The 13,107-nt window shown below is 41.1% G+C and overlaps 1 protein-coding gene across 4 annotated transcripts in view; it reads right to left on the bottom strand.

Moving 5' to 3' along the window:
- Window positions 1-13,107, bottom strand: part of LOC115371344 (rho GTPase-activating protein 26) — a 132,368-nt gene that overhangs the window by 70,495 nt on the left and 48,766 nt on the right. For all 4 annotated transcript variants that reach the window (XM_030068664.1, XM_030068665.1, XM_030068666.1 and 1 more), the window contains 3 exons: window positions 8,113-8,208; window positions 2,856-2,917; window positions 2,375-2,446 (listed from right to left, as the gene is read on the bottom strand). In XM_030068664.1, coding sequence (XP_029924524.1) covers window positions 2,375-2,446; window positions 2,856-2,917; window positions 8,113-8,208 — 230 coding nt within the window. The remainder of the gene's footprint in view (window positions 1-2,374; window positions 2,447-2,855; window positions 2,918-8,112; window positions 8,209-13,107) is intronic.

The raw sequence follows: 13,107 nt of genomic DNA, 5'->3' as shown, positions 1-13,107 counted from the left end.
ATGCGTTTCAGATTATCTCTCAGATTATTGGTACAGTTATTGCATCAGAACCTCTCCCCATTATACCTGTCTTGAGTATCTCAAGAACAATCAAGGTTTCAGACTGCACAATGTCAGTATTTATCTTATGCCCTCAACACAGCAAAAAAAAAAAAAAAAAAAAAAATGATATTAATGTTCTGGAGGGAAAAAAATACCTACAGTCAAATTATGGCTGCATGACACAATGTTTCTTTAATACAGTGTTTGAGTGGGAAAAAGTTGTGAGCTGTTCATCTTTGTTTCTGTGTTGTCTCCCAACAACAAAAAAAGTCAGATAACGGTACAATTTATTGTATGTACATGTACATCTCTTTAATAACCATATTTCAACTAGATTAGATTATGTGCGGAGTGAAAAAAAACACAAACAAAGGCGGTGTTAAAACAGTTTTAAAATACGCTGTCTAAAGAGGAAAAACTCCTGCTGACTACCTTTCAAGTTCATGGTACCTCTCCCTTCCTGTACTTTCTTCCTTTGCATGATTGTCGTCACACATGTAATAGGCTAGTTTTTTCTTTTTCTTTTTTTCTTCAAAAGAAACCAAAGTGTACTGTTGTAAACACTGACATTTTCCCTCATTAACCCCCTTATTTCTGTCTTGCCAGAGTATTTATGGTGTGTGCAGCTTTATAATTTGCATAGAAATAAATCAAAAGTTATTATCAGACTATTAGTTAAAGACACAGGCACCTTCGCAAAACTGTTGAGAGTTTAGACAGCTACAAATGAAGATGTACAGTTAGTTTTACAAAGTTAAAAAGATTTAGATTGCTGTGTTCACTGTTTTTACAGCATAGACCTCAGTCTGACAAAATATGACTGAGAAACACTGTAGGAGACCTACACAACCGTGGTCCTGGCATGTGGGAGCCCAGATCATGAGACCCCCCACTGGGAGCCTCAGATATATGGCAAGATTATGTATTCCTTTAATCTCCTATCCAGGTCATGAAGGGAGAGAGGAGGGAGTGGTGGGGTTGCAGTATGTAACGTATTTGCTGTCTAATCTCTCTGTACCAGGCCAATGTGGGGCTGCACTGTAGCCACCATTGACACAAATGATCAACTAGATAAGAAAAGTTGTGTCTTTTCAGGTGATTTGTATCATCAACAGTCAGACATGGGTTATACTCTTAAACTATTCATCATCTGAGGATTATGGGGTAATGTTACATCAAAACTCATAATGTTGGGCCTTAAGTTTTGTCACAGGCCTCGGGGGATATTGACAGTGGCATTTCCAAAATTAAATGATGCACTGCAACTGAAAGACATATATACATTAAAAAAAAAAAAACCTTAAAACTATTTCCCCTCCTCCTATATCTATACATGAGATGTGATTACTGTGCTGTATACTGTATGTGATGAATGTTTGGTTGTTGTCTGATGGATTGTTATTTATTTATATACGAAATGCCTTGTGACCTGCTGCAAACCAATTTCCCTTCAGGGACAAATAAAGTCAACTACTATGTCAGTACTTTTAAAAAGCCACTAAAAGTGTAAGGCACATCATAACAGTCCATTCCAAACCTGTTTGTATTGTGTATATTGCTACTTTGAAGTTTCATAGAACCTAAAAAAAAAAAAAACTTTTTTATGGGTTTCTAGAGTGACCACTGAATTATTTTGGGGCATAACTATTTTTTAACATAATGAAATGACTGTAAATTGACAAATAATTTGGCTGCACATCATTCAGATATATGGACATATCTGTAGAAATATTTCTGCAGAAAGGCTACCAAAGATCTTTATTGTCACCTTGAAGAAAACATGGTATACTGAAGTTATGTTACCCATAGTGGTGGTTATATGTACCTGTGATGACACCTCAAATCTGCCACTCGCAGAGCGCAACACAAGTGTCAAGACACACGTCAGTCATCACATCCTGTGTGTTTAGCGCTTTAGCAAAGCATGTCTGCTGTGAGCGACTCATACCAAACAAAGACTAAAATACCGCCTTGCAATCATGTTGTTCAACTACTGCTATCAAGAACTTAATTGCATTGTGAAACAAGAAAAGTTATTATCATCCCATTATCAATTATAAGTAGAAGATTTATTGAACAGTGGGTGTGCTCCTGCCATTTTACAGACAGTGCACTGCATGTCGGGCTTGACAACACCACAAGCTGCCATTAAATCACTGTAAAGCCCGGCTTCTTGTGGCTTATCACTTCATTCTGTTAATCTACTGGTTAATTTATTGGTTTAGTTGGTATCTGGTCGCATTGTTACTGTATCAGTATTGATATACGGCACATGTAGCTGCAGCAAAACCCGCCCCAGCAGTGTCTTGGCTGGGTACGGTAACTTCCTTACCTTGGCTGCACTGATCTGCTCTTTCCTGAACCGCTCCAGAGGCATGATCAACACATCGTTGGCATTCTCGATCTGAACACACAGACACACACACAAAATCAAGGTTGTTGACAAGATATTATCATGCACATTAATAATTCTTATGTTATCATGATTGCTCATACAATTTCCCTCTGGATTGTCAAGCTGCGTTAAAATGATTGCGTGGACTAATTCCATGCCAACCTAAACACAACAACGGTATCATGGCGCAGTAAACAATGATATTAAAAGAGCTTTGGAAACTGCTTTGAACTGATACCAGAAACTGATTTCACAAAACATGGCAGGTAGCAGCTATCAAAGACTGAAGGTGTCATCTTAACTTTGTGTGTTTGGAGCTGTGTTTACATGGGTTTTAGATCACAGGTGAAGGCAGTCATCTCAAAGTCTATTCATTGTCAACAGTGTCATGTCCAAAACAGTGGGTCAGGTTACTCACCATCCGCGTCCTTTCATCCTCCAGGTTCTGTAGGACTCCTGCAAACTCCTGAAGAGACTTGGCTGCGGACAGGTAGACAGAGGGGGAGTGAGAGAGACAGACAGTCAGGCACCAGAAACAAACAGAGACAGAGAGATGGAGGGAGAAGGAGACAGAAAACACGGTAGAGAAAGAGAGAATAAAGAGGACGTTGGCATTAGGAGGGGTGATGATGATGATGGACGATGGAGAAATGGAGACAAAGACAAACAAGAGAGGCAGAAATGAAAGCTGGCACAGCAAGGTGGCAGTGATTAAGGTGCTTTGTTCCTGTTCTTGGACACCAGACAAATTCTGCTAAACTCATGACACAGCAGAGCAATTTAGTGGAGATGAAACCACAGTTGAGGGTTAGTCGGTTTCAATGGTGTTTTCTCTCCCTGAGCGAGACAGACGCAGCACAAGCTACCGCTCGTTTCCCTGCTCTTTGGCAAACCAGGCGTGCCTGCATTGTTTTGGGTCAGAGTTTCCACTTCAGTTGCACCTATTCTGCGTCCAACACTTTATACACACACACACACTTGGTTCTTCAGACACACCACGCAAGTAAGCGTGCACATCAATATTTAGAAATCACATACACATGCACACACACAATGAACCCCACTGCATTCCCTAATCACACTACAGCACCTACAAACACACACACACACACTCGACTCCATTCTCCAGCACTAGACCTCAAGTTACAGGACTTGGAACTTCGGTTAGATCCAACTATAAAAGGGCAATGAACCTCAGGACTATGTGTGGAATGCATTAAAAACAGTACAGCCATTAAATATAGCACATAAAATGTAATCAAACCTTTGGGTGAACCTAATCGCATGTTTTGGATCAATCAAGGAGAATAGCAGGGGTGCGACTCTGGAGCGCAGAGCAACAGGATTAATCACTAAAACCAACACTTTTATCTTGAATTGAACTAATTAATGACATTTCTTATCAGATATTTACCCACTAAAACTCACTTTGCAGAACACACTGAGGCTACTTTAAAAAACCTTGCCTTTTAAGAATCTCACACTGATCCAAGCCTAACATGTACATCAAATATTATGGGAATATTGGTGTGCATGTATCAAAAACTACTGCTTACGTAAACCTGTTCAGTTTTGTCCCAGCACCCTGCTGTGTAGCGTGCAGTTACTGCCACACCCTCCCATTCTGCCTGCACGGCTCTGTCCGTGCACGCTGCAGCTCGGCCCACCCTCTGCTGTTGTTTCACTATCCCAGCTATCTTTACCGAACAGCTTGCTGCTCAACTGGCATCATAATCTCTGGATATTGCTTTAAGCATGTTGAGACTAATATCAGTTTCACTCCAGAAATGTCTTCATCAATTTGATAAGAAAACACCTAAAAGCCAGCACTCAGTTGTTCATAAATAAAAATTATTCCATCCTCAGTCTCATCGGAACATTCATCATTACAAATGTGTTTGAACGAGCATTGTTCAAACACACACGTCTTATTTTAACATGTAGTGGGGTTCCAAAGGTTTCCAAAGATATCAAATATTCCCTGCTGATTCAAGAAAATGTGTGTAAAATTTTGCACTAAGACATCTAGATATTTTCTGCGTGATGTACTGGTGCAGCCATAAAACAATGGCGGGTTGGGTTTGAATATTTCACTTAACATACAGTACAGGCCAAAAGTTTGGACACACCTTCTCATGTGTTTTCTTTATTTTCATGACTATTTACATTGTAGATTCTCACTGAAGGAATCAAAACTATGAATGAACACATGTGGAGTTATGTACTTAACAAAAAAAGGTGAAATAACTGAAAACATGTTTTATATTCTAGTTTCTTCAAAATAGCCACCCTTTGCTCTGATTACTGCTTTGCACACTCTTGGCATTCTCTCGATGAGCTTCAAGAGGTAGTCACCTGAAATGGTTTTCACTTCACAGGTGTGCCTTATCAGGGTTAATTAGTGGAATTTCTTGCTTTATCAATGGGGTTGGGACCATCAGTTGTGTTGTGCAGAAGTCAGGTTACTACACAGCCGACAGCCCTATTGGACAACTGTTAAAATTCATATTATGGCAAGAACCAATCAGCTAACTAAAGAAAAACAAGTGGCCATCATTACTTTAAGAAATGAAGGTCAGTCAGTCCGGAAAATTGCAAAAACTTTAAATGTGTCCCCAAGTGGAGTCGCAAAAACCATCAAGCGCTACAACGAAACTGGCACACATGAGGACCGACCCAGGAAAGGAAGACCAAGAGTCACCTCTGCTTCTGAGGACAAGTTCATCCGAGTCACCAGCCTCAGAAATCGCAAGTTAACAGCAGCTCAGATCAGAGACCAGATAAATGCCACACAGAGTTCTAGCAGCAGACCCATCTCTAGAACAACTGTTAAGAGGAGACTGCGCCAATCAGGCCTTCATGGTCAAATAGCTGCTAGGAAACCACTGCTGAGGAGAGGCAACAAGCAGAAGAGATTTGTTTGGGCCAAGAAACACAAGGAATGGACATTAGACCTGTGGAAATCTGTGCTTTGGTCTGATGAGTCCAAATTTGAGATCTTTGGTTCCAACCGCCGTGTCTTTGTGAGACTCAGAAAAGGTGAACTGATGGATTCCACATGCCTGGTTCCCACTGTGAAGCATGGAGGAGGAGGTGTGATGGTGTGGGGGTGTTTTGCTGGTGACACTGTTGGGGATTTATTCAAAATTGAAGGCACACTGAACCAGCATGGCTACCACAGCATCCTGCAGCGACATGCCATCCCATCCGGTTTGCGTTTAGTTGGACCATCATTTATTTTTCAACAGGACAATGAGCCCAAACACACCTCCAGGCAGTGTAAGGGCTATTTGACCAAAAAGGAGAGTGATGGAGTGCTGCGGCAGATGACCTGGCCTCCACAGTCACCGGACCTGAACCCAATCCAGATGGTTTGGGGTGAGCTGGACCGCAGAGTGAAGGCAAAGGGGCCAACAAGTGCTAAACACCTCTGGGAACTCCTTCAAGACTGTTGGAAAACCATTTCAGGTGACTACCTCTTGAAGCTCATCGAGAGAATGCCAAGAGTGTGCAAAGCAGTAATCAGAGCAAAGGGTGGCTATTTTGAAGAAACTACAATATAAAACATGTTTTCAGTTATTTCACCTTTTTTTGTTAAGAACATAACTCCACATGTGTTCATTCATAGTTTTGATTCCATCAGTTAGAATCTACAATGTAAATAGTCATGAAAATAAAGAAAACACATTGAATGAGAAGGTGTGTCCAAACTTTTGGCCTGTACTGTAACTGTGATGTAGCTTCAATGGAGCTTTGCAACCAGCTGATCCAGAATATGTATGTGACATTGTTGTACAATCTGGAAATAAATGTATTTTTTTTTTTCCGACTTTGAAGATGCTTAAGTGGAAAGTTGAGGGAAAATCAGAGGTCAAGGGGTTGATACATTTTTGATATGTGCTCATGTACCTGCCTGAATTGGCAACACAGACTTTAGCCAGAAGTGGGGGGAACAGTTTACATCAGCCTAGATTAGACCGGAGCAACAGTAAACAAGAAAATAAAGTAAGACAAGATGGATAAGTAAAACAAAATTACCACCAGGCTGAACACAAGGGTGAAACAGCGAACATTAAATGTGAAACAGGCTGCTGGGTGGATAAAAATGTGTTTACTTTAATGTTGCCACATTTAACAGTAGGCACGGTATGCAGAGTGCGGCAGGCTGGACTTGTGTACCTTCTGCCATCTGTGGCACAGAACATCTCATGCCTCTGGAAATAACCAAACTGACCCAAGCCTGCTGTTTATCAGGGTGGGGACTCTCATAATACTTTCATTGGCAGGTTTGAACATTGCTGATGGAGGACTGAGCTTGCCACTGCCGCACATCCCACAATGACAAACGATGGTATTGTCTTTATGCAGAAAATGAAACCAGGTGAGGCTTTAGCACAATTTGACACCAGTGACTCTGGAGACCAGCCCAAGCTTAGCATACACACATTCAGCATTTTAGCAAGAGCCCATTATAAGTGACTATCCCCAACGAGTGCTTATCCTAGTTATTACAAAGACTGATGACAGTGAAATGAAATTTAATGTTAGTGAAATAGGAGGTTTAAATAAAGTTAATAGTAATAGCAGACAGATTACAACACTCAAATGCACTAAAAATAACACAATAAATGAATAAATATGAGTAAAGACAACACATCCTCAGTGTAAGTTCAAGCTGGAATCTGTAACTGTCCACACCTTGTCACTGAAACTGCAGCAAAGATGGGTGAGCATAAAACATGAAAATGTCATCGACCAAGTAATGTGAATGAAATTTGAAAGTCAACTAGCGAATATGCTGATGGGGCAGTAGATTCACATCAACAAGCACTGTGTACTTCACTCAGGTTGCCCATAGATAATTTTCCATTTAGTGCATTAGCTAACTTGTCTGCATCTGCATGTCCAGTATTTACAGTATCAGCCGTTGATTAATCTGGTTTACAGTGTCACGGCTCTGTTTTGAACAGATGTCACTGGTGTAGCCTGACCAAGCTGAGGGATACTTTCCACATTTCACTGTGGCAAGTGGAAAAGGTCTCCAGCCATGATAAATGTGGTGGTTTTAGATTTTTCTGCACTATACATATGGATATCATATTAATTTAAAAAAATTAAAAAAGCATTACAGATTTCAGCTCTAAAACAGATATGAAAGGGTATTGCCAGCTATTTGCACAGCAGAGAAGGGTGAACCTTGTATATTTTTACCAACACCAAAGGAAATACTGTGACACAGTATGATGCATGTAAACACTCACTGGGCTGAATCATGTATGAAGAAAGACCTTATTTACAGATATAACCACTGTGCTCATGAAGTCCCAATTTTCATTTCATTTGAATTGCACTATTGCTGTAGACAATTAATCAATTTCTGAGTGGAAATGGCTGACAAAGTTCAATTTTGCTCTCTTTCCAGCAGAAGCACGGAGTGTTCCAGCAGGTAAGAGAAATAAGTTATAAAACATTTCAGCATAAACGCATGATTTGAAGCCTCTGCTGCGGGCCTGAATATCAGGCTTGTCTGGTGGGAAAGCAACACTGATATGACTCGTTTCTATTTCAGGAACTGTAATTTCCAGGACTTCGGTCTGTTGTCTATTTAGGGATACAGGACATTTTCTGCTGCTGGCGCGGTGAGTGTATTGGATTACTTATTTCAGCAAGCTCACCTATGCATATCTCATCATCCGTCTCCGCATCGCCAATACACTGGAACTTAAACTCGTTCAGAGATTCAGCAAACTTCCTCTTGGCCGTGGACAGATCTGCAAGAAGGGGAAAGCAGGGGAAAAGAGGCAGTTAGGTTTCACTGATCTTTTTATTTTGTCCGGGAAGACACTTCAAAGGCACGGCAGCATGCTTTTGGTAAAAGAAATATTTCACTGTGGTAGAGGATTTTAATTTTTTTTTTACTGCACATTCCTCTGTAGGAGTTCATAAACCATCAAAATTGCCAGCTTTGGGGACCTGCAGTCAGTCAGCATCACATTCTTTCTTTATTTTTGGTAACCTGGGTGAAGTGCATCCCAGGTCACATTTTCTGCAACATAATTTTGCTGATATATGCAGTTACGGGTGGAAAAAGAATAACTGCAAATGCCAACTGGGGATCCTCAGAGGCACTTAGAGCTGGAGGCTGACAGCTCCTGGAGGTGTGTGAAGGTGTGTGTGTGTGTGTGTGCGTGTTGAGCGGTGGAAAAAGTTTCACCAACAAACCTGAATCACATCAGCCAAGTGAGGCAGTGAAAAGCCTTGGACAGACGGACGATTTTCAAATAATACATGAGGCACTAAGTGCTCTTGGGAGACAAGACACTCACAGCAGCGAGGTTTTCTTCTGCACAGTTTAAACTCAAAGCGAGGTCACCTTCACAACAATACTTCCTGTTGTCGGTGCAAGCCGAGGTCAGACACACACACACACACACACACACACACACACACATATACAGAGAGAGAGAGAGAGAGCACTACTTTCTTGAATGTGGAAAATGTCAAAATATTAGAGAATTTCTTTAAGAAACCTAACACTGTGGCTGATCATTTTGCCAACACTGAGATATTAAAAAAGAAGAAACAGATGTTATGCATGCAAAACCATCATCCTTTCCCATCATGCACCTTAAACTACCACCCCGCACTGCACCATCCACTGCTACCCCGCCCATTTTAATTTGTTTCTTCACCCTGTTTTTGTGTTCTTCATTTTACAAATTCATGCAGCAATGTTTTTAAGTACGTTTCAGTCCATGTTCCAAAAATTCACTTGTGACTACATCAAAAATAATTTTAATAATGTCAGGATAAATGATTTTGTCATAAGACAGAGAATTTTAATACAATATGTTTCAAGGTTCAAACTTGGTAATACTTTGCATCATGCAGTCATGTCAATAAAGCGAGATTTGATTCTTCAAAGAGAGGGAGATATGTAGAAATGTTAGAGCGACATTTCATAAACTGCGGATTGGGGCTCAAACTGACATGCGGTGAATGACAGAGAGACTGAAAGAAAGTGAAGTGCAGAACGGAGAGGATAGATGGAGAGCTGCATGGAAAGACAGATGGGAGTCAGGGAAAGGACAGTGAGAAGGCAGAGGGAAGAGAGAGAGAGAGAGAGAGAGAAAGAGAGAGAGAAAGAAGACAGACGGAGCGTAATTGGCCGTGTTCGTGTAAATACCACAGGTCCTCTATGCAGAGCTCTGCGTGTGGAAAGATCTGCTGCTGCTGCTGCTTGCCAGTCAGAGAAATGAAACACAGACCCGGCAAGCCTGCACCTACTTACTGCCAGAAACACACGCATGTTGGCGTACAAATCCATACACACAATCAACTTCACACACACACACACACACACACACACACAACTTTCTCTCTGCACGCTGAGTCAGAAACGACACCATAACATGACGGTGAGTCACGGTGGCGCTGCAGCATCAAAGCAACCAAAGTATGACCAAACTAAGACCACACTCCAACCTTGGAGGATAAACTGCGGCTTCGTACTGCCGATGTCCAGCAAGCAAATAGGAAGAAAAAAAAAAAAACTGGCTTCCTTCAGTAATCACTTAATGGCCTGTACAGTTCACAGTCACAGATTGGTTTGGCTCTGTGGCTATGACACATTTACATAAAATGAAAATTTAAAACAAAGCTGCAGAGTCGAGATTTTTCGTCAGACACACACAATACAGATGTGTGGACTGTCTTGTAATGGGAAACCCAGAAGATTAAGTTACAAGATGCAAGATTCAGCGGGATTAAAATTGGAAATTTGTCTTTGGCTTCATGAACGGAACATATTTTTTAAACACACTTGCAAATAAATGCATTTGGAAATAAATTTCAGATTGCTGCGACACAGTTGAGATTGTGATGTTCTTCAGTTCATTTTGTTAATGTGCTCATAACTTTCTTAAAGGGGTATAAAGTGTCCCATGACTTTTACGAAACTCTAGCACTGACCCAGACATTGCAACACCATCGAGACGTCTCTGGGACGGCTCATGATGGCCTGTAACTGTCAGAGATCATAAAAGTCACAGTTCCACAACAGAGATCAGTAAACTAGCTAATTAAAGCTCATAAAGGCACAGTTTCACAATAGAGACGAGTTGCCAAGTTCATTTACGTGAATTTGCATTCAGCGTTTTATAGGCTTGAGGAAAAAATTATTTCTTGATCGCTCGCTCACTCCTAGCACCATCGTCTTTTGTTGAGCAGATGACAATGCAAGTATGGTTGTGTGTGTGTGCGTGCGTGCGTGCGTGCGTGTGTGCGTAATGTGCATGTTTAGGGAGGGATTGTTTGCATGTGTATTTGTGCAATTAGACAGTAAAACCTAGACTCTTTGATGATTCCTTTATTCTTGAAACTGATGCAAATGAGCAAAAACAACACTAAATACGAGTTAGGGGGTTAGTAGAAACAGCTTCTCCAGATGAGCTGAAGTCAATGTGTGCTGCTTTTTGAGTTTCAAAAGTGCAAAAAATGCCGAGAATTTGCAAAAGTAGGTCTTAAGAGCGCTCTACAAGTTCTTGAGCACAACGTGGGCACGCAAGGTTTGGGTGAATGTTAGCACGAGATGTTCTGCTATCAAAGACTATACTTGTGCTAAATAACTGTATAAGTATAGGTCCTTTCCACTCTTGTGATCGTTTAGCTTCAGAAGGCTTGGATCATGCTGAACTTTTGTAATTTTGTTGTCATTTTTTGCCCTTTCTGGAACTCTAAAACAAGCTGCCTATCAACTTGAGAGAAAGCTGCCAGACAAAGACACTTCCCCTGTGCTTAAACTGGGACAGTGATGAGCAGACAATGACAAAATTTTAATTTTGGGTGGCCTGTTCCTTTAAACATATGAATAAATTAAAGCAATTGACACACTTGTTCTTGTTTAATGTGGCCCAGTCGCAGACGCTGATAATAAATAATACTTGGATTGGTGGTCAAGTCAGCTGATCTTCTTAATAAAGCACTTGGCACACACACACACACGCACACACACACACACAGATAAAGCCTGTGGGAGAGGTCTGACTTTTCCATAGCTGATCCATCAGGCAGCAGAGCGGAGTTGTCATATCTGACAGCGGAGCTGCACCACACCACCTCATCTCTCGCCTCTCTCCATCTCTCCCTCTCCTCACATCGTCTGTGGGGATTTTCCACTGCTCTCCTTCTTGGGATCAAATGATCTCTTTTTTCCTCTAAAACCTCTCTACCTATCAGCCATCTCTATTTTGGTCTTTCCCTCCCGGTCTGCTTACTCTACACTTGTATTTTTTCTCCTGCGTCATTTAGTGGGTACCTTTTATCCCGAGCGCTGTATGGTACCAGGAGTGCGTATATTTTCAGCATGGGTGGCCTCAGTGGGAATCAAATGGTGCTCTGGCAGCGCTGGAGTCACGCTCCGTCCACTGAGCCACAAAGACCCGTATCTCTCTCGACACCCTCCTACTCTTTCCTCTGCTCTCTTATTTTTGGCCTCTGTCTCGCTTTCTTCTCTCCTCCGACTTCTCCCTGTACACCTTCCTGCTACTGACAGCTCCTCTCGACACCTTTAGGGTGAAACGTGACTGCCGCTGTTAATCCCTCCACCCCAATTCCAGTCTCACTTTAAATGGAGTCCTTTAAGAAAAAAAAGAAGAAAAAAAAGAAAAGTAAAACAAACCTCAGAATGAGCCCATGTCAGAGCAGGGAATGGGAGAACAAAGGGGTATTAAAGAAAACTTGCATCAGCAGATACTCTTACAACATTATATAACATCAGCTTGTGATGAACAATGCATTCCAAGAGTTTCTGCAAATAAATTACATATTAGGTGTACGTACTACCTGCCAACCTTTACTTCAGTTAGTGATTTCCTATGTTCTCAAGGTCCTATGTTGTATGTAATTCAGTTTCCTTTGAAATAAAAAATAATAATAATTTTTACAATTTTTACATAAATATTACAAAAAATTAGGAAGGTCGGCCTTAGCAACCTCAGCTCTATTGGCATAAACATCAGGCACATCCATAAGGGTTAACACCTTGTTTGAAGTGGTGTTCATAAGACTGAAATAACGCTGTCATTAGCATGTCACGAGAGATAAGAGATAAGAGACCACTTATGACAATAAGTCATGACCAAGTTGTCATGACAAAGCCATCCGAGGCAACGCCAGCTTTGCAGGGAAAGTGACACGACTGACCGAATGGCACTTTATGACAACAGTCAAATATTCAGTAATGTCTTCTTAACAAAAGTGCATGATCTGACAGTGAATGCTCAATAGCCTGAATCAAAGGTAAAACAAAAAAAAATCCAGGAGACTTTTGGATGATTAAGACACAGGAGAAAGAAAAAAAAATATGTAAAATTATCATGATTACTTAGGTATTACGTGTGGTATTACCTGTGGCAGGTGGTCGTGAGTAGGCACTGGTTTGTTTTAAGGGGTCAGTAGCCAAAAAGATTGAGAACCACTGGACCACAAATAATTTCTGAAATGGTGTGGGAAAAAATGCTTGAAAACAAAAGATAGATTGTATGAGTATGAGGACCTCAGGAACATAGATACACTCCTCTCGGAATGATTTTTGACAACCCACAGAGAGTGACTGCAGTCATTCTGTTTTCATCTTCGCTCTGCACGTGTGGGTGGAGAGAGTGGTAATA

The sequence above is a fragment of the Myripristis murdjan genome, chromosome 14 (genome assembly GCF_902150065.1).
Source record: "Myripristis murdjan chromosome 14, fMyrMur1.1, whole genome shotgun sequence".
NCBI classification, from domain to species: Eukaryota; Metazoa; Chordata; class Actinopteri; order Holocentriformes; family Holocentridae; genus Myripristis; species Myripristis murdjan.
The sequence above is the reverse complement of the archived record's forward strand: the minus strand, read 5'-3'. Positions and strand labels throughout refer to the sequence as shown.